The following is a 22,319-nucleotide window of genomic DNA, read 5'->3' as shown; positions in this document are numbered from 1 at the left end:
GAGGATTTGGGGAGAATTACTACTTGTCAGAACAGGCAGTCTCATTCTTTTGCTAGGTGGGCAAATTGTTGGATATGCACCCTCCTTTTCCCTCCTAATATTGCTCCCCTGCTAATAGCTACACAGATCAGACTACTATTTCAGGTTCAGAAGTTGGTGATTCTAAATATAATACTGAGCCATTCGGGTGTTTTTTTTTTGTGTGTGTGTGTGTGTACATGTGATCATGTGGGTATAAATGATGAGGATAATGTTACATCAGAGAGCCAGCGCAGTGGTGTAGTGGACCGCGCACTGGACAATGACCCCCGAGACCAGGATTCAAATCTCCACTGGGCCATGGAAACCTACTGGGTGACTTTGGGTAAGTCACAGTCTCTCAGCTTCAGAGAATGGCAATGAAGAAGAAACTTGCCAAGAAAACCCCATGATAGGGTCGCCTTAGGGTCACCATAAGTCAGAAACAACTTGAAAGCAAACAACATACTGCATAAATATTATATTAGAATAAAATATGTTTTAGAGCAATGCTTCTCAAGCTATCTGAAAGAAAGAGCAGCCCAGCAATTTCTCTCCCTCCCCCCCCCCCCCCATGTGCCAGGAATAAATACCATATTTATGTCATAGTATTATTGTATTTGCAAAGTTTCCTGGCATCTCGCCACAGACTGGCAGCTGATGGCTTGCAGACGGGCGCTGGGTCATGGTCCACCACTTTCAGCTGTACTGTTTTAGAGTATTCAAAGAGAGAATGCATTTAAAATGCATATTTTTGTGAGGAATAAAATAGAAGAGCTCCTGTACCTAGTGTCTGCTAATCTGGTTCAAATTGTAGTTGAGCTTGTCTTTATTATTATTATTATTATTATTATTATTATTATTAACCTTTATTTATAAAGTGCTGTAAATTTACACAGCGCTGTACATACAATCTTTTAATTAGACGGTTCCCTGCCCTCAGGCTTACAATCTAAAAAGATACGATGCAGTATGGAGAGGTATCAAGGGCAGCATGCATACCTGACCTGTATAAAGTGTGCCAAAAAGTACATTTGTGTATTTTTATTCATTTTGCTTGGTTTCTGCAGTTCACAGGGGAGGGGCAAGGTGGCATACTCAGTACTAACAGTGTACAGTAAAAAAAAAAAACCCTCACTGAACACCCCTATTTACACTCATGCACCTCCCAGTTTCTGAAGCTTTACGAAATCAGTTCCATAGCTATATTAATCTGGAAAATCAATATGCCAAGGGCTCTTGTAGCTCCTTTGAGACCAACTGAAAGAACAGTGGTCCTTGAACAAAAGAACTGCAAAGGAAGATTGGAAAGAAAAATGGCGGTATTGGAATGTATCCACAGGCCTGTTTTCCTGGCACACTTCACACATTATAACACTATCTAACTTCCCAGCCTCATGAGGGCTCCCTTGACCCATTCGTCACATTTCCTCTTTCGTTTCCACACTATTTTCCTATACTCATTCATATGGTTATCTGCTCTCCTTGGCTTTAGGCAACATCCTTCCTCCTGCCTTTGTCTTCCAATGACCATTGTTAAAATGGAACTTGTCACCTCATCTCTATACTCACAAAAATTTTAATTTCAATTGACATTCTCAGACACAGCCTACTTATATAAGTCTGTCCCTGGACTCCCCACTCTGCTCCATGCATCTGAGGAAGTAGGCTCAAGTCTATGAAAGCTCATGCTACCAGCTTCTTCTTTTTCAGTTTGTCTCAAAGGTGCTACAAGATCCCTTGGTATACTAAATATCAGTTAAACATCACTGACACACTTGCAAGAGTGTTTTCATAGACATGAGAGCTAGACACATGATTAGACTTTTTGAAGACTGGTATCTCCACTTAATGACAATTGCTGTGCAGCTATGGTATGTCATAACACATATTTCTGATCACAGCTTGTGTATTGGGAATGGTCTAGCTTAGCTATGGAGAGAGTTCCATAGGGAAGAAATATACCATCAGGAGAACCCATCAGCCTCAGACTCATCTTTGCCTATCTTTCTCTTTTTGTCCTTTGCCACTTTGTACTTGAATCGGCGGATGGGATCAGTGATGCTCCTCAAAGTCACAGGGTCAAAGTCCTCTGGCAACTGGAAGTTCCTCTCCACCAGATCGGCTGCCTCCTGCCAGTTCTTGAAGCAAGCTGGGCCAGCCTGCCTGATCTCCTCTACAGCATTTGCAGTGATGATGTCTCCATTTGGCTTCAGCACTACCACTACTGGAGGGGTCTTCACAGAAAATCTCAATTCCAGCTCCCTAGAAAAAGTTGTTTATTTGTTAGTTACATTTATACCCCAGCTTTTCTGCTATGGGCTCAATGTGATATACATCATGGCTTTCCTCATCTAACCTGTTGTATTATCCTTGCAACAACCATGTGAGGCAAAGGGAAAGATACTGACGCAAAGTCACCCAGTGGGTTTCAGGGCTGAGCAGAGAGCAGACCTTGGATCTCCCTACACTCAATTTACTACTCCACCTGGGTTCACGTGATATAGAAAACAGTGCTTCCAGATGAGTGGATCTCAGAACTACCACTTAAAACTCACTGCCGCTGTCTTATCTTTCCATAAATACATTTCTCTGGTTAGAAACAAGAGGAAGGAGCACCAGGAAATCACCAGAAATATACCAACAGCAAACTTCCATGTCTGATACTTCCCTTAAATTTTGTGAATTGGGCAGGGTGATAGACCTGGAAGGACCCAGCTTGCAGAGATTTTGACTAGAAGATTAATTTTCCTTGGAAGAATTGGAGCCTTTTTCTGGAAAGCTTTCTGAGGCAAATTTCATTGCTGCCTGATGATTGCTCATTTCCTCTGTCCAACTACTATATCTGGGTGTAACTGAACATTGTACTAAACATGAAGATGCAGCCTACTCTGGTACCTCTATGTCTGGATCTGCCTCTTCTCCTCCCACTTTCAGCGAGTAGGTTAGCTTACTTAGTGTTGTGATATCATCATATTATGCATTTCCTGCCTCCAGAAGCAGCAGCCAATGAAATGGGGCAGGAAAAGGCACATCAGGTCAGCCCTGTGACCTGGAGGGAACTGAGTAGAAAGATGTTCTTGTCAGTAGCAGCCCCATGCTGAGCATAATGCATTGTTTTGAAGAGTGCTCACTCCATCAAAAATAATAACAGAAGCAAAGAAATAAATAAGCATGTACAATTGGCTCTCCTTATCTACTGATTTTGCATCCATGGATTCAAGTATCCATGGCTTGAAAATGTTTTTTAAAAATCCAAAAAGCAAATCTTGATTTTGCGTTTTATAAAAGGGGCACCACTTTACTATGGCATTGTATATAATGGGACTTGAGCATCCACGGATTTTGGTATCCATGGGGGGTTCTGGAACCAAATGCTAGCGGATACCAAGGTACCACTGTTTATACTATAGACAACAATGATTGTATTCAATCATTTTCAACATGTCACATAGTAATCCTATGTACATTTCCATAGCAGAAATTACAAATGTTACTTTTTAAAAATAAAACTCACAGAATCTCCCAGCCACAAGGCCAGAGACCAAATAGCAACAACAAACAAAAGGTATTTGGGAGTATTTTGCATAGGGTTCAATGGCACCCAGTCCTGGATGAGTGGATACACGACTGTCATCTTTGAACACACTGTCTGCCTCTCATCTACTACGACTTGTTCCATTTGTTCTTGAATGCTAATCTACAATGAGTTTTGAAACTGATAAGGTGCTCTCTTTTATTTCATCAGCTGTGGGTGACAAATGTGCAATTGACAGAGACGGCCTATTTATTTGTTATAAACAATCATCTGCATGCTTATAAACTGTAAGTGTGAAAATTATATTTTAAAAAGTTAAAATGGCACATATGCCACAATGTAATACAGAAGTGGTTCTCAAACTTTGATCCTTCTGGAGTTTTGAACTTGAACCCACAGAAGCCCTAGCCAGCTTGACTGTCAGGAATTCTGGGAGCTGAAGTCTAAAATATCTGGAGGATCGGAGTTCAGGAAACACTGAAATACAGGGATGAGAGCCAGTGTGGTGTAGTCATCTGAATGTTGGATTAGGACTCAGGAACCTGGGTTCAAATCCATGCTCACCCATGGAAATCCACTGGGTGAGCTTTGGCAAGTCACATTCTCTCAACCTCAGGGGCAGATAATGGTAAATCTCTTCCAAACAAAGCTTACTCAGAAAATCCCATGATAGGGTCACCATAAGTGAGAAAGAACGTGAAGGCAGAGAACAACAATATAGTGTTGTATGCTTCAGCCCAGTGATTTTATTACAAAAGAAACAACATACCAACTTCTTTATTTCAGTTAGTCTCAAAGGTGCTACAAGATCTCACTACATACTGAACATATAACCTAATAAATGGAGGGAGGGGTAATCAATCACATAAAGGTAATAAAAACCACGATTGATCATCATGACTCCATGATTTTGCTACCTACTCCACCACAGGAGCAAGTCACTTCAGAATTAGTTCTGTCTCCTATTTCTGAGCACAGTTCTTTAAGTATCCCAGCCGCACTGAGCTAACCTTTCTTCTGCTGTGTTGGCAGCTTCTTTCTAGGAATTGAGGCCTGAGGGGAAATGGCTTGGCCTGCTCTCATGGATGCTCCTTTGTTGGAGGTGTTTAAACAAAGGCTGGACATACATGCTGTACTTGTATCCTGCATTGAACAGGGAGTGTAGACTTGATAACTCTTAAGATCTCTCCCAGTTTTAAGGTACGTTTGCTTTTGACAGCATCTTTTCATTCATGTGACATTTTCTCCAGCCATGTAAAGAAATAGCAGCTGCTCATAGCCACACATACAGTTGTTGTTAAAGTTATAGCTACAATGACAGGTTGAAAAGTTGTCAGTAAACCATGCAAATTAAGCATATGGGCAAATGACCCCTTATTCAGAACCAGAGCATTGCTCTGGTTAAACTGCAGAATTCTTACCTCTTGAACTCATCATGAAAGGGTAAAAACAACCACCTCTTGGGCATCGTTTTCAGAAACTTTTCTTGCTTCTCCTCAGTCTCGTCCAGTGACACATAGACCAGGACCAGCTGGGAGGCCCTCTCCACATAAAATTCATCTGTGAGCCTCACAAAAAATTCCTTCAGGATGGGTGAAAACTCCTTGCATTCAGGACACTCGCTGGAGCCAAAATACAGGAGCATGACTTTGTTCTCCAGCGCACGGTTGAGTTCACGTTCCAGTTCCAACTCATCGCTATCCTTATTGTTCACAATCAGCATCTTGTTGATAAAGAGGGCAGCCATGGCTACAGGTAAGCCATGAGGCCAAAAGGACCATTCTTAGGAGAGACCAACACCACGTACCAGTTTTGAGCACTGAGGAATAAGACATTAACACCATCAGATTTTTAAAGTAATTTTACTACTCGGTTATAGAATTATTATTTTTAATTTAACAATGGACTAAAGCACATATTCAACCTCTTACCTTAGAGATTAGAAAAATACATTTGTATTAGAAAATTTGGGGAATCAATGGGATAGGGGTGCACTAGGCAGTACTTCACACATGCACACCACTGACAAACAATACCCAGTTTACAACAAGGTTTCCTCTGAAGTCAGTGGCTTCTGTTGGCTCTGACTTCAGGGATGGTAAATCTGCTCTGGCTTTCAGTCTGAACTGCAAAGGAACTATCCAAGGAACTGAACCTGAAATAAGTTCACCGTTTTGTATGGTTGCTTTAAAATTCAGACCCACACTCCAAATGTTGGATCTGTTTTAGGACCAGAACCTTGGACAGCTCCTTTAAAGTTCAAACTGAAGGCCAGAGGAGATTTGCTACCCCAGCAACATTGGAGCCAACACTCCCTGAAGAGCTAGATAAATAAGGCATTTCAGGTTAGGCCGGGCTTTGGCTAAACTCCAGTGTTATCATAACCAACAACATCAACAATAACAAATCATTACTACAGGCATAGAAGGGTGTTAGGAACATGAAATCTAGTTTATATACTTAAGAGCTATGGTCAGATTTAATGTATCTGGCAGATGTTAGGCAGCTTTCTCCCAAGGACAAGGACCCACAGTGTCCTTAAGAAATGAATAAGCAATCATGTTTAGATCCAGTTCAGATTTTGCTCACCTTGAAAACTCCTTTGTGCCTGAGAGGAAATGGTGAGTCCTCACACTGCTTCAGAAAGACCCATCCAATTCAGTGGCCAATGGTAATGCCTCCCTTGCGGCTATAGTTTAGCACTCTGGGGCAAATAACCTTTCCTGATGGCTATAACAGCTCTACCTATTAATAGAAAAAATATCCAGTGCTTTAATCTTCTTAAAGTAGCCCTTGGGAGATAATATGACCAATGCATTGCTTCCCAGGAATCTATTTATTTTGATGACAGCTTGCTGGCCAGGCAGTGATCCTTGTGAAACAGAAAAGAGTAATTCTTCATTTTCCCCCCTGCACCGTCTTTCTTAAATGGACAGGAGCAACCTGTTGCACACTTGCCAAATAAATAAATCTATTGATAAAAAAAGTGCATCTACCCTGCCTTTTCGTAAAGTGCCTAAGACAGCTAATCCATCAATAAAACAACAATAACCATATAAAAGCAGCCATAAAAAATGAAACAGCACATAAAACACAAGACCAAGCAGCTAAAAGTAAAGCTACGACTAGGAGAGGTAAAACAAAAACATGCCATCAACAGGGGGGATAAAAGCAGATCCTGAAAAGCCAAACTTATTTTGTCACTGCAGTTGAAGGCCTCTGGAAATAATAATAATAATAATAATAATAATAATAATAATGTTTATTTATATTTCCTGCCTCTCCCAAGGATCAAGGCGGGATTACATCAGTAAAAATGATACAAAAATGATACAATAATACAAATACTATCAATAAAACACTAATACTGAATTAACCGACATTCCTATTAGTTCTCTAAAATAACAATTCATCAATTCATCAATAGTCAACAATCATAGTCAGGAGTGAAGCAATCACCATAACCTTTTATATGGAGTCCAGTGGATAAGCCCGCCAGAAAGGGGCCAAGGTGGACTCTACTTAAGTTCCAGATCCTGGGTACCAAAAAGAATCCCTGTTCCCTAGAAACCTATGTTGATTTCTGCTAATGATCTTAATAAATGGGCAGAGCATACCCTCCAACATTTCACAAATGTAAAACAGGGCAGATATAGCCAAGCAACATAAGAATGAGATGGACATGCCAAAAGTTATTATTATGAAAGAACATACAAGTGAGGTGAGGCTGCAGCAGTTTGCTTTTGCTCAAGTTTACAGGGAAGGGCAAGATCCTGTTCTCTCCTCTCCGCCAGTGAATTGAGTGCAAACTACTTTTTCACTTTGAACCAGTTTGCAACAGTTGAAGTAACCTCAGGACAAAGGGGGAAAGTGGAAAAAGGAGAGAGAATCTGGGACATTTTAAAAACTGCTGAAAAACTAAATGGATTAAGGATTAATTGGGGCTTTCCTTGCCACTTTGGGACAATTGGAGAGTATGGGCAGACATACCCTTATGGGATAAGATGATGTTCAGATCCTGTGACGCCAAAGCATCTAGTATGCATGAAGACACTTTGGCTTTCCACATTTTTGGATGAGTTCCCACAAGCTTTTAACAGTGGCCAAGCTGGCAGGGACTAATGTGTGTTGAAGTTCAAAATAGTTAGAGAAGTGCTACTCAAAGAAGTGGTCCATATACCAGTGCTGGTCCATGAGCCACCATTGTGACTTTGCAAAAAGGAAAGAAGCAATTGTCATACATGGGAGGAACTATGTTAACCAGTCCTTCTTGTTGCTGTGTGCCTTCAAATCCTTTCTGACTAATGGAGACCCGCCTAAGGCAAACCTATCATGGGGTTTTGGGGGCAAGATTTGTTCGGAAGAGGTTTGCCGTTGCCTTTCCCTGAGGCTGAGAGCATGTGATGTGCTCAAGGTCAGCCAGTGGGTTTCATGGCTGAATGGGAATCGAAACCTGGTCTCTAGAGTTGTAGTCCAACACTCAAACCACTAGGCCACCCTGGATTTACAGTCCTTGGCACATTAAAAAAACAAATGCCAGTCCCACTATGAGATATAGAGGACCAGGGGTTTGCTAGCCCTGCCCTACAGAACTTTTAAATGAACTGCTACTTGGGGTTTGAAGGTTGTATATATCTCTCGACAAATCTTTGAGAATGGTGTCTCTCTGGGCTGTTTTCTACCCAGGCCTTGTTCTGAACTGAATCAAAGGTCACTTCTAATTCTGAAAATAGGTCTCTCCTGGGCCTAACACAGTTCAGGAGGGTCTCCTCAAATGGAGTAAGTCTTTCCCCAAACCCTCTAGACTGGAAAGTCGATCTTCCCAAAAAACAGTTTTGGAGACCACACATGACCCATGAGCTTCACTTCCCTTGCCCATACTTTGACTACTCTTGTGATGAGAAATTTCAACTACATCACAATAAGAGGTCGGGCCTTTATTTGTTGTGAGATTACCCATAGTGTACATGGAGGACTGAGAATACCTGTCAATTATAATAAAATGAGACAAAGTCTCATATTTTTGACACACAATTGTCTGCCTCCAAATGCAAGTTTTTAAAGAGAAGGCTTGTCTCTTTCTCTTCGCTGTTTGCCACAAGCCAGGATAAGCAGCCTTCCTCTGCATTTGGGCTATATACTTAAGACAGACATTTCAGATGACAATGGGTGCATTTACACTGTAGAAATAATGCACTTTGCTGTAGCTCCATCCTATGGATTCCTGGGATTATAGTTTTACAAGATCTTTAGCCTTCTCTGCCAAAAGGCGCTGGTGCCTTGTCTACTGGGCAAGGTTTTCCTGTCTTCCTTTCCTTCATGATTCACTGTGTAAAACATGAGCCAAACAGTTGGCTGTTTGGGATACAAACTGACTCTTCTTCAAGGTATAATTAGCAATCCAGTCCAGCCCAATAGTCCAGTTAGGTAAACTTCATAAAATAAGGTTAAAACAGGATAATGAAGGAAAGCTATGACGCTGCATGGTAAAGCAGGCAAAGGCATCCTAGACCAGATATGCTGGTCTAGTGGCATCCCTATGTTGAATAATTAGAAGAGCAACTGGATAGAAACCCAAACACAATATTGTCATTTTGTGCAATACCTTGCATTGGTTAAGATGAACAAGGAGTGTTTTTAAAAATACTTTTATTCACATAGTAAACATTTTCTCTGCATTATTTAGGATCTGTGACACATGTGTCTGTTTCCCAGTGAATATGCAGATTTTCCAAGGCTCTGGAAAATTGCTTTTAGCATAGAAGTGCACAGACATGCGCCTCTGGATATGTGAGACATGTAAAATGACGTGTTTTCAAGACTTTGTTTTTCTAACCAAAGAAAAACATCCAACGATATCTCGCATCTTCCACAGCCTGCTTTTATCATCTGTTGGGGCCTCTTCAAAACACCTGGATAATCATAAGATCTTAGGATAAATAGAGAGAACTTAGTTCTGTTGTTCTGAAAAATAGATGAAAGGCCATAGGAACATCCTATTCTTTATCATACAAAACAAAAGAAGTTGAAAATTGTGTCCTTTCAAGATTTAGTAATCAAATAGTGCCTTTGATAAATTTCCTTTTTTAAAAAAATTGCTCTCAAATAAATAGGTATAACCCACTTCTTTTGAAAACAGTTGTCTTAGCACACAAACATAAAATGTAAAGTGTTTATTCTTTATGGCAGCTCAGTTAGAAATAACCAGACACTGGAAAGCATTGTCTAAAGTAATTATTGTACTGTATCTGGGCTTTGTTCAATAACATATGGAGTACTGGACTTGATGGAACATTTTATAGTAAAATGAATCTGTCAACAGATCTAGACAGACTAAATAAATTTATGGAAACATAATTTACCTTTCCCCACTTTCTTTCTTTTTAACTTTTGTCTGCCCAGGTGGAGCATCTGATAGTTTGGAAAGGCTTAATTCAGTTGATGTGTTTGAAAACATCAATGGCAACCTATGTCTCATCACTGACTGAAACTGGAAAGTCAACAATTTGCAGACTTCATTCCCAGTGGAAATCACAACAGCATGGACATCCGAGTTGGCCACTGCAGTAAGATGTTTGTGGATTCTTTAATCCTAATGTTTACTTTGAAGTTGCACTTTTCTTGCTCAGAGATTGCATACAACTCGTGTGCCTTTAAAATAAGTCAGTTAAAAATTTAAACAAACTAGTGCCTTTTCATGAAATAATGTTGAACAAAGGTATAATTTTAAACCAGGGGTACTCCCAACGTTCAGATATGGTTGCACTGACATTGGAGGGTGCATCTACACTATAGAAATAATGCAGTTTGACATCACTCTAAATGCTGTAACTCGGGCCTATGGAATCCTGGGATTTGTAGTTTTACAAGGTCTTTACCCTTCTCTGCTGAAGAGTGCTGGTCCCTCATTAAACTACAAATCTCATTATTTTATAGGATGGAACCGTGGCAGTTAAAGTGGTATCAAACTGCATCATGTCTACAGTATAGATGCACCCTTAGTTTGGCAAAAACAAAAGACAAGACAAAAGGATGTGGGAGGAGGGAAGAGTCCCTTCTTTTATCGAATCTCATCCTCTTTCAGGACCAAGGTACACTAGAGAGGATTAAAATGATGCCTTTACTTTATGGCAAATGAAAGTGTGGGTAATAAGGGTTGCCTCCACTGCAATACTGAAACACAGGGCAACCTTTTACAGCAGTTCAGCAGACTTACAACTAACTCTTCAGATCCTTTGGACATGAACTCCCCCAGTCCCTTACCATTGGCCATGCTGGCTGGGGTTGCAGGGAGTAAAACCGAGTGGCATTGAGATATGCCTGTATTTCAGAGGAAGGCAATGCCATTTAGCAAGCCACTTCTAAGTAATCCCTGCCAAAGAACATCCTGTGACACTAAAGGCCCATATTGCTGCTGCTACTACTACTACTACTACTTTTGTTGTTGTGCGCCTTCAAGTCATTTCCGATTTATGGTGACTTATCCGACTTGTCATGGGGTTTTCTGGGCAGGTCCCCTGAGGCTGAGAGAGTGTGACTTGCCCAAGGTCACCCAGTGGGTTTCATGGCCGAACCAGGATTCAAAAACAAAACACACTGCAGAAGTAATCCAGTTTGAGACCGCTTTAACTGCCCTGGCTCAATGCTAGGGGATTCTGGGAACTGTAGTTTTGTGGGACATTTAGCCTTCTCTGTCAGAGAGAGCTCTGGTGCCACTATAAACTACAATTCCCAGGATTCCCTAGCACTGAGCCAGGGCAGTCAAAGCAGTCTCAAACTGGATTACTTCTGCAGTGTGTTTTGGACCATAGTTCAGCATGACGCCCCTTTAATTGCCATGGCTCCATGCTACTGAACTCTGGGAATTGTAGTTTGTCGTGGCGCCACAGCTCTCTCTGATAGAGAGGGGCTAAAGGTCTCGCAAAACAACAACTACAACTCCCAGAGTTCCATAGCAGTGAACAGCGGCAGTAAAAGCAGTGTCAGATGGAGCCTCTGACGTCACAAACGGGCTTCCAGGTAATTGGAGGAGCGCGCATGACGACGTCAGAGGCGGCGAAGAAAAGCCTTCCGCCCTGTTATTATGACAGCCACAGGCTCTCCGTCGTATCCCGCCACCTTCCCGTGAGGCCTCAGGGAACGGCCCCCCCGCGCTCTCTATGATGACCCCTTCTCTGCCCTTCTCTCCTTCGCCATCTCTATGGCTTTGGTTTCTCCTGCCCTCGCCCTAAATGTAGCTGGAGGCGGGGCTTCTTCCTCCCTAGGCTCTGCCCCCTCCCCTTGGCCCTATGAGCTGAGGGGGAGGAGCTTCGTCAAGCGGCGATGGTAAGGTGAAGAAGACGCGCGGAAGGTGACGGTTGGGAGCGCGAGGTATGGAACGGCCGTTTTACCCCGGGGGGAGGGGGAGTAAGTGGCGTTACCTTGGCAACCGTGGAACTGGGCCTGGGGGGAAGAGGGAAGGAGCTGTGGCGTTCCCTTGGCAACGGGGAGGGGGAGTGGCGGCGTCGCCCTGGCAACGGAGCTGAAGGGGGCTGAGGAAAAGGCCACTGAGGGATATCCATCTATCTATCTATCTATCTATCTATCTATCTATCTATCTATCTATCTAATCTACCTATCTAATCTATCTATCTATCTATCTATCTATCTATCTATCTATCTATCTGTGGCTTCTAGTCTTGTTGTTGTGTGCCTTCAAGTCCTTTGAGACCTATGGCGACCCCAAGGCGAACCTGTCGTGGGGTTTTCTTGGCAAGATTTGTTCACAGGGGGTTTGCCACCATTGCCTTCCCCTGAGGAGGCTGAGAGAGTGTGACTTGGCCCAAGGTCACCCAGTGGGTTTCCAAACCCTGGTCTCCAGAGTCATAGTCCAAGGCTCTACTCTGGCATAGTGGGCCAAAGTACTCTTCAAAAAGGCACCAGCTCCTTGTCTGATCTTGGAAGCTAAGCAGGGTCAGCCCTGGTTAGCACTTGGATGGGAGACCACCAGTGAATTCCAGGTGCTGTAGGCTATATTTCAGAGGAAGGAATTGGCAAAAAACACCTCTGAGTCTTCGTTGCCTGAGAAAACTCTGTGAGAAATTCAAGAGGTTGCTGTAAATCCACACAAACCTGGTCCAAACGCGCACACAGTGATGGTCGATGCCCCCATAAAATGAAAGGGCTGAGGGTTTTTTTAAGGGGGGGAGGTTGTTTGCCATGTGGGGAGGCCATAGGTCACTGGGAGGAAGAGGACAGATGTGAGGATCACGTGCCAGTCATCATTTGGGCGGTTTTGAGGAAGTGTGGTGGATATGGGGTCATCTTGACTTAGGTCCAAAACACACTGCAGAAACAACCCAGTTTGAGACCGCTTTAACTGCCCTGGCTCAGTGCTAGGGGACCCTGGGGACTGTACCTTATGGTGACACAAGAGCTCTCTCTGACAGAGAAGGCTCAATGTCTCACAAAACTACAGTTCCCAGAATCCCCTAGCATTGAGCCAGGGCAGTTAAAGTGGTCTCAAACTGGGTTGTTTCTGCAGTGGGTTTTGGACCTTAGACCTTTAAAAAGCAGCTCCACAGTTAGAGCTTGAGCTTGTCATAATATCTCAGGACAGCATACACATATAAAACATTTAAAGCACTTCCAGTTTAAAACTGGAACAAGATGAATTTTAAATGTGGATTGTTCTAATGTGTGTGTATCTTATTTGCCCTTTTAAACTGATTTGTATTTTAGCTGATGTTGTTTGTCTGTTAATGGTTGTTGTTCCCTGCCTTGATTCATGGAGAGAGATGGGTAAGAAATACTACTACTACTACTACTTCTTACCCACCTTTCCTTATGAATAGAGGTGAGGAACAACAAAGATTAACAAACAAGCTAATCAGTTAAAATACACATCAGTGTTGTTGTCACTGTAGTTATTATTATTGTATTATAATAATAACTTCAATATACTTTAAATTATAATTTACAGTAATATGAATAATTAAAAAACACAGCAGCAATTAAAATAAATGGAAAACCACCTTAAAAACTGCAACAGTTGAAAGCCATATGCGTGTATATAAATGAGTCCCCAAAAGCTTTAATAAAAGGCCATGCTTTGGTGCCCGAAACAAGGCAACATTGGTGCCAATTGGCCCTCCAAGGGAAAGGGCTCTCCACAGCCAATGAGCCACAGCTGAGAAGGCCCTCTCCCATGTGGTCTTTGCACATTGTGCTGAATTGTGGGCTATACAGCAGGGCCTGTCCTGCAGAGCTCAGTTCTCCTCCTGCAGACCTTGATTCTTGAGCAAGTATCTTCTGCTTGATAAAACCAGGTTTGTTTGTTTTTTAATCTTTTGCTATTTAGTCAGAAGAGCAGGCTTGACTAAGTCATGTCCCGCTCCACTGCCTCTCTTCATTGAGCAATCTTAGGACTAGGGCTTGCTGATTGAGTTGATTGCATATATGTCATAGGTCCAAAACACACTGCAGAATTAATCCAGTTTGGCCCCGCTTTAATGGCCCTGGCTCAATGCCAGGGAATTCTGGGAACTGTAGTTTTGTGAGCCATTTAGCCTTCCCTGTCAGAGAGCTCTACTGCCACGATAAACTACAATTCCCAGGATTCCCCAGCACTGAGCCTAGGCAGTTAAAGTGGTTTCAAACTGGATTATTTCTGCTTGAAGCTGCCCCTTCTGTAGGTGGATTGGGGCCACTGCAGCTAAAGGCTGCGGCCCCAATCTGCCTTGAAGCTGCCCAAAAAAGGAGCGGCTAAGAGCTGCTCCTTTTTCGGGGTACAAAAACCTGGCTTTGCAGCCACACTGTAACCGGAGGCCAGCTTCATGACACACTGGCAATGTGAACTGCTGCGCAGCTGGATCACCATGAAGCCAGCCCCATGTAAACGGCTGTCAAAGCTTCCAGATGGCTTCTGGTATGCTTGGGAGTGTGCGGCGTGTAAATGCTGTGCTCCCAAGCCAACCAGAAGGCAGCGCAAAAGGGCCGTCTGTTTCGGCCCTTAGTCTCAGGTTTTCCCTTGAAAGCAGAACATGCCCTGTAGTGTAAGTCTGCCCTGGGTACAGTTTGGAAAATGGAGCTGAGGAGGGAAGGAGGGAACTGCTTGCAGGTTAGTTAGTGGGAGACAGTAGCTTATCCTTCTAAGAGCAAGGAAATATTTTCCCATCATACTATTCTTTGTCATCTGCTAGCTGGCTCAGACAAGTTGTGCTTTGAAAGGTGTGATAGTGCCATCACCCTTGGCAAGCTGAGGCTGGAGGCTCTGTGGCCAGTGAGACTTGATATCATGTGTATTGCTTTAGCATATTATATGGCTGTGTATCTGTGACAAGCTTTCTAAGTAGCAGAACTCTGTGTTCTCACTTTATGTGGTGCAAGTGTAGAATAGGGGGGTCGTCTTGTTACTTGAAGGGATCAGAAGACCATTGTTTAGTGTTTTTGGGAGGGAGCTGTCACTTATATCTGCAGGGACATTCCTTTCTTTGGTAAATATTCATCTCCTTTTTAAAATACTTGGAACCAGTGGATTTCACACCTCCTTTAGTATCCCATTCCATTGCCCAACTATTTATGTTTCAAAAACATATCCTGTGAGCCTGTCTAAATCTGCTGTGCCTTGACTTGATTCTTGTCCTTCCCATGTGACTCAAGTGAACAGTTCCATGTCATCTTTATTGCAGTCTAGATATTTGCAAACTGATATCATGTACTGCTTTAGCTGTCTTTTCACTAAGCTAAACAAACTTGGTTCTTCCAGCCTTTCCTCATATGTCATAAATTCTGGGTACTCTTTGGGACTGGGCCTGCCCTCCCCTTCATGAAGTATGGTGACAAAATTCATTCAATAGCCCTGAGTTGCAACCAGTACCAGATTTGGTTCTGTTTCAGATGTCTTTGCTGGGAGAAACATTCTTATATGGGAAAATATCATCAGCTTGGTGGTTGGTTTGCTAATTACCGGAACTGGAGAAATCCTGCATGACTTTGAAAATATCTGCAGTATTTTCTTAGGAGCATAAGAAGAGCTTTGCTGGACCGAATTAAATGTCCTCTGGCCAAGTGTTCTGCTTCTTAACAGTGTTTAGGCAGATTCTCCTTGGAATGTTACAAACAGGATGTGAAGGTAAACTCTGTCCCTGGAACCTCAGGTCTGGTATTTAGAAAAATGCTACATCTGGGAATGGAAGGTCCATGTCACTGTTTTGTCAGGTAATTACTAAGTTATCTTCCATGAACTTGTCAAATATTTTAAAGAATTGTAGTAGTCATCACCACTACTTCTTAGAATCACAATAGAAAGAGATCTTGAAGGTTGTCTACTCCAGTCTTTTGTTGATACAGTATAGGAAATCTACTATTGGTGGATGATGATCCAGCTGGTTTTAAAATTCTCTAAAAGGAGCTATTTCTCCTGAGGTATTTCTACGCATTAGATCAAACCCTGTATCTTCTTTAACCTTATTGAAGTCATTTTCCCTGAAGTCCAGGGAATACCTCTGACTTGGCTTTCACCTTCTTCACAATTATGACACTTAAAATGATGTTGCCACTTCTCTTTAAGAACCAAAGTTCCCATTACTTTCACCTCATTAACCAGTTTTTCGCTGTTTGTGAGAATCATGTTGAGGATAACTGGTCCCTGTGTATCTTCTGTTAACTCTTCAGGAGTAAATTGTCAGAAAAGTGAGACATTCTAGTAAATTTCAAGGTAGTTGGAGACTTCTATTACTAAATTTTCTAACAATATAGTAATCTGATGCAGGATGGCATCACCAAAGTCTTTGGGCTGCCTTGGCCATGTTTAGTGGACTCAAATGATGTTGCTATAAATTTCTAGCCTTTTATTTTTACCCAGATGCACACAATCATCCTTCATATGTTGATTCATGATTTTGTTACATGCATTTAATAAGAGGGTGGGCATGACAACAAACAATTGGATTTTGGCCCAGGATGGACAAAGTGCCATGTGGCCCCAAGGCTGGTTTTGCAGCCCACAACCATAAAGGGTGAATTTTCTCTTCTAGGTGTGACGAATCACATCTTAAATAGTTAGTAAGGTCTCCCTGAACTATCTAACATGAAAGAAACTAATTTTTCAAAGTCAGAAGTGGATTTCTGGACACTTCTGTCCCCCATTCCCATTTTGGGGGCATTTTTCATAGTCACAGGCCTTGAGACATAAGACTGATTATCAAGCCTGGCACCTTTGTCCAGACCAATTCAGGCCTCTGTACATCACCTTCTGTTTGGTCTGTGTTGGAATGAATTATAGCCTTCAGTCCCTATGCAGTAGTCCAAAGGCTGTAATTGCACTCTTACGGGGTTTTTTTGCATAATAGTGCGTCATACGGTGCTGTTCTGGTTCCTCGCACTTTCCTATCCTTAGTATACAACATTAAGTTATCATCTAGGATAATGGTTCCCGAACTTTGGTTCTCCAGATGTTTTGGGCTTTAGCTTCCAGAATTCTTGACTGCTGGCCAAGCTGGCTAGGGCTTCTGGGAGTCCATAACACCTGGAGGACCAAAGTTTGGGAATCACTGATCTAGGATTTCACTGCTGCTGCCACTTATGTTTTGCAGCAGTGGTCCCCCAAACTGTGCTCTTTAAGGGATTTTGGACTTCAGTGCTCAGAATCCCAGACTATTGGCCAACATGGCTGAGGCTTCTGGGAGCTGAAGTCCAAAATCTCTTAAAGAGCACAGTTTGGGGACCACTGCCTAGCAGGATAGGGTTTAAAACCCTCTCTTGACCAGATTGGCAGGATTCACACTAATTTCAAATCTACCTAGTCCTTGTGACATGCATCCCATCTGCTTCCAGAAGTCTTTCAACACAGAAGATTAGACCCAGTTCCAAGAATCTCAAGTCTTTCCCAATGCCACCATCTGTCTTGCTGGTCATTCGCTTCCAGTATGCTCTCTCTTCTTAAGCCATGACTTTCAAAAGAAAAGAGTGACAAAAACATCCCCCAAGGTCCATCATCTCCTTAAATAGGACCTTGTGGTAGAAATATATTCAGTGCTATGTCTGGCAGTATAACTTTTCCATGTGGTTTAGCAGTAAGTGCTAATGATCAGAGAACTTTTAAAATCTTGTTGAGTTTTCTTAGGTGCACCAGGACACCACACACCCACTGTGATGAAGTGGCTGGGATGGCAAAATGCTGCCTCTGTCTCTCTCAATAGGAAATGGTCAGTTACTGTCACATGTCTACCTCACAGGGGCAGCTGCAGGACTCCTTCCACACATAGAATCCCTCAGTCCTCCTTTGTGCTCCATAGAAAGTGGAGAACGTGTAGCCTTCCAGTTGTTCTTGGAAAGCCATTCCAGTCCTCCTCCATGATTGTTCATTCTGGCTAGGGCTGGTGGAAATAACAATATGACACCATCTGGAGGGCCATACTTGCCCTACGTTGAACAAAGGGCAGTTGTTGCTGTTCCAGGGCTGCACAGGCATTGCCTATGGAGTGGCCCTGGAATTCTTGCACAACTCCAAAGACCATTCTTAGTGCCCAATTACTTTGTTCCTGTATATAACATTCTTCCATGTTCCCATCTTCTGCATATGGTTCTCTTCCTCTTGCTTAGAATTGCTTCTTCCTGGATGCATTCACACTGCAGAAATAATCCAGTTTGACAGCACTTCAACTGCTATGGCTCAATGCTGTGGAATTCTAGGAACTGTAGTTCCTCTGTCAGAAAGCTCTGATCTTTCAACAAACTACAAATCCCAGAATTCCATAGCATTGAGCCATGGCAGTTAAAATGGTGTCAAAAACTGGATTATTTCTATTGTGCAGATGCAGCCCTTGTCATCTTTCCAGAATTGCTTCTTGCTCTGACCAAACATTTTTCATCTTTCTTGGTGACTGGTGTGGACAGTTAGATCGTGGACCTTTGGACTTTTTCTTCCAGCAGGCATACCAGCTTCCATTTGCTGTATCGTCAGGCAGAGACTTTGGTTATCACTGCAACAGCTCCTTAGAATCATAGAATCTAAGAGACCACAAGGGCCATCCAGTCCAACCTCCTGCCATGCAGGAAATCCAAATCAAAGTATCCCCATTGACAGATGGCCATCCAGCCTCCGTTTGAAGACCTCCAAGGAGGGAGACTCCACTACACTCTGAGGGAATGTGTTCCACTGTCAAACAGCCCTTACTGTCAGGAAGTTCTTCCTAATGTTGAGGTGGAATCTCTTTTCCTGGAGCTTGCATCCATTGTTGTCCTGTTCTCTGGAGCAGCAGAAAACAAGCTTGCTCCCTCTTCAATATGACATCCCTTCAAATATTTAAACAGGTCTATCATATCACCTCTTAACCTTCTCTTCTCCAGGCTAAACATCCCCAGCTCCCTGAGTCATTCCTTCTGCGACCATACTGCGCACTGCTCTTTTGGTATTGTTGCAGCCTTCCTGGTTTCTCTCTGTCAAACTTCTTCAAAGTGCTCCCACATATAATTCCCAATTTTATTGCTCTGATTTTTGAGCTCTATGAGACTGGCCAGCTACTTACAATGTTGTGTAGTTAATCACCCTGGCGCCTGACTAGCTCAGTGACTCACTGCAAGCAGCAGATATTCCCTTTGCCAAAATGATGTGGCACAAATGAAAAACAAGCCAAACTGATCAAGAATACCAAGCAGCCCTGAAGAAAAAAGCCCGTGGCAGTGAATTCTGTAAGTACGACTCTCAGGTCCTTCCAAGGCAGCATACAAAATTATGAAATTATGAATGCAACAATAAAAATGGAGTGCAACAATATCAAAAACAAAACATTTCAGGAAGGGGAAAGTTCCCCTTAGTGCACAATGCGATATTTGTCTTTGTTGTCCCCTTTCTCTTCTGTGCATTGTCTGAAGTTGTTTCTCCCTGTTGCTCTGAGCTGACTGACAGTAAATCTCACTGGGTGTTCCCAGGTTTTAGTATTCTATTGAAGAGGGCTGTAATCTGCTCACACAACATGGACAACTTTTGTGAACAGGCCCTTAATTTTTATTTATTTATTTATTTATTTATTTGCTACGCTGAAGAAATTGCATTTGGAATGAAATGTTTTCTCCCGATTTGGGTGGATAAGCAGTGATCTGCTTCAAATAGAAAAGCCAGTAAGTTCATACTCTAATACAGTGAAGTTCAACAATAGATGGGGAAGTGAAGCATAATAAATACTTGGACTGCTATGAATAGGAGATGTGTGTATTTTCTAATCATTGACCATAATAGACTGCGATGTACTTGTACACTGTCTTTTGTCCAAAGAGCTCAAGGTGCTGGTATACATAGAGGTCAACTTATTTTACCCACATAATAATCCTGTGACATAGGTTAATCTAATGACTCACTCTAGATCACTCAGTCAGCTAAATCATGAGCAGAAATGTGGTCTTAATTCTTCCTATAATCATACAAGTTGAGTATCCCTTATCTGAAATGTGTGGGACCAGAAGAGTTTCAGATTTTTCTTTTTTTGAATTTTGGCATATTTGCATATACATAATGAGATACCTTGGAGATGGGACTTAGAAGTCTAAACATGACATTTATTTATGTTTCATATATGCCTTTACCCATAGCCTGAAGGAAACTGCACACAGTATATTTAATAATTTTGGGCATGAAACAAATTTTATAAACGCCAAACCATCAGAAAGCAAAGTTGCCACAACCACCCTTGAAACAGTTTCGGATTTTGGAGAATTTCAGGTCTTTAGGAATGCTCAACCAATAACAATAATTTGATGTTATGTTCGCTTAACTCATTCTGTATTTGTGTTATGTGTCTATTTGTTACAGTACTTTAATTTTTTGTTCCTTGCCTTGATCCATTGGAAGAGGCAGATAGAAATAAGTAGATAATAAGTAATCATTCTTATTCCTGGTTCAGCTCCAATACTCTTAACTATCATAATCATACTGACTTATTTATCTCATCAAGAATTGGCTAGTTCTTTGGCTTGTAAAATGATTTTTTTTAGTTTATTAAATGGAAACAAGGAGTGTGAAAATTTCTTCTCTATAAGTGGAAGACAGTTTTCCAGAAAAGATAAAACCTCCCACCTGATCCAGTGAGCCGGACGTTTGCAAATTATCTTTGGAATCCTCATTCGTCATAATTGGAGGAGCAGTTCTAATTGTCTGCTGTAATAATGGGGGGGGGGGGGGGGGGGGGCGGGGGGATTTGTAGTTTTGGTTTTAAAAAAAAAACTGCCCCCCCCCCCCATGGATTGGTTAGTTAAGGCAGGGAGAGAGTAAACCATTTTGAACTCTTCAGATTGAGAGGCTGCTGCTGAAAGTGTCTTATCTGTTGCTTCACATTTTCAAAACATGTCCTAGTGGTGCCTTCAGCATGGCATCTTTGTGAACCAAACTTAATTGAGGCCAGGTGGAGCGCCACAGTGGGCATGGGCAGGAGCACAGAGAAAGTTGCAGACATATGCCTAAGACTGAGGCTGGCAGTGGTGGAGCTTGGTTCTGAGGGAGAAAATTAGAGGGCTCTGTAATTGTTACTGCCAGCTCTGCTTCTGACAAAGAGGCCAGTTAAGGACAGAACAGTGCAGCAGGTCACAGGCCAGTGGCTCCAAACTCTCCCAAACATGCTGCCTTTGTGGACTGTGAACTGAGTCCCTTACATCCCTACATGTAATATCCCTAATGTCTGGAATGCTGTTGTGTACCTAGATCTCACTCAGGGACTCTGAAATATCCTTAGCAAAAATGTAACTGCTGAGTGAGATCACACTTAAGCAGTCTGCAAGAATGGCTGCAGTTGTTATTGTGGGGTGGCTTCTCCTTGTTTTGCTCCACCTTCCTTATACAATCATCTTTGCATGGCTATGTTGCAGACAGAGCCATTCCTCTAAAGCAGGGGTCGGCAACCTACGGCCCGCGGTCCAGATCCGGCCCGGCGAGGCCTTGGGACCGGCCCCAGTCCAGTCCTGCCGCCGATTGCCACACCCTCTATAGCTTCTGTGCCGCCCCGGGCACCATTTTTGGGAGGTCTGGCGGAGGAAAGGCCGCAATGGAGCCCAGGACCTGGCAGGCTGCCGTCCTGGGCTCCCTCGCCGCCTTTCCTCCGCCAGACCTCTCTCTCCAGAGGGAAGAGAGAGGAAGAAGAGGAAAAAGAGGAAAGTGGAGGAAGAGGAATGAGTAGAAGAGGGAGGAGGAGAAGGAAGGAAGGGAGGAAAAGGAAGGAGGAGGAGGAGGAGGAAGAATAGGAAAGAGATGGAAGAAGGGGGAAGGAGGGGAGGAAAGAAGGAAGAGGAGGAGGAAAAGGGGAAAGGAAGAAGAAGGGGGAGGGGAAGAAGAGAAAAGGGGAGGTAGGAAGAGAACGAGAGATCAAGGAAGCAGAGAAGGAAGAAGGGGAGGAAGAGGAAAACAGAGGGGAGGAGGAGGAAGAGGGAAGAGGAAGAGAGAGGAGGAGGAAAAAGAAGGAAGACTACAACTCCTGAGGCTGTGAATGGTTTTGGGAGAACTGCGGTTTGAAAGGCGTTGCATGAGAAGAGTACGAGGCAGTGCTTATTTTTTATTTATTTATTTAAAATTTTAAAAAATTATTTAATTATTTATTTTTTGACTTCGGCCCCCCCAGTTGTCTGAGGGACTGCAACCCGTCCCCCGGCTCAAAAAGGTTGCCTACCCCTGCTCTAAAGCAATGGTTCCTAAACTTTGGTGTTCCAGATGTTTTGGACTCTATCTCCCAAAATTCCTGACTGTTGGCCAAGTGGAATGGGGCTTCTGGGCATTGAAGTCCAAAACCACCTGCAAGAC

At 42.8% G+C, this 22,319-nt stretch overlaps 2 protein-coding genes across 2 annotated transcripts in view; one reads left to right on the top strand and one right to left on the bottom strand.

Moving 5' to 3' along the window:
- Nucleotides 1–1,985: 1,985 nt before the first annotated feature.
- On the bottom strand, nt 1,986–5,303 carry NXNL1 (nucleoredoxin like 1). Its single transcript, XM_042447622.1, has 2 exons — nt 4,978–5,303; nt 1,986–2,283 (listed from the first exon to the last, which is right to left on the bottom strand). The coding sequence occupies exons 1-2, from the start codon at nt 5,301–5,303 to the stop codon at nt 1,986–1,988; spliced, it is 624 nt and encodes a 207-aa protein (XP_042303556.1).
- Nucleotides 5,304–11,645: 6,342 nt separating this feature from the next.
- The window catches only part of SLC27A1 (solute carrier family 27 member 1), a 40,800-nt gene continuing 30,126 nt past the window's right edge, over nt 11,646–22,319 (top strand). The window contains 1 exon segment of the mRNA XM_042450276.1: nt 11,646–11,926. The gene's annotated coding sequence lies outside the window, so the exon portion shown is untranslated.

This window comes from Sceloporus undulatus, chromosome 2, assembly GCF_019175285.1.
Source record: "Sceloporus undulatus isolate JIND9_A2432 ecotype Alabama chromosome 2, SceUnd_v1.1, whole genome shotgun sequence".
Taxonomy (NCBI): domain Eukaryota; kingdom Metazoa; phylum Chordata; class Lepidosauria; order Squamata; family Phrynosomatidae; genus Sceloporus; species Sceloporus undulatus.
The sequence above is the reverse complement of the archived record's forward strand: the minus strand, read 5'-3'. Positions and strand labels throughout refer to the sequence as shown.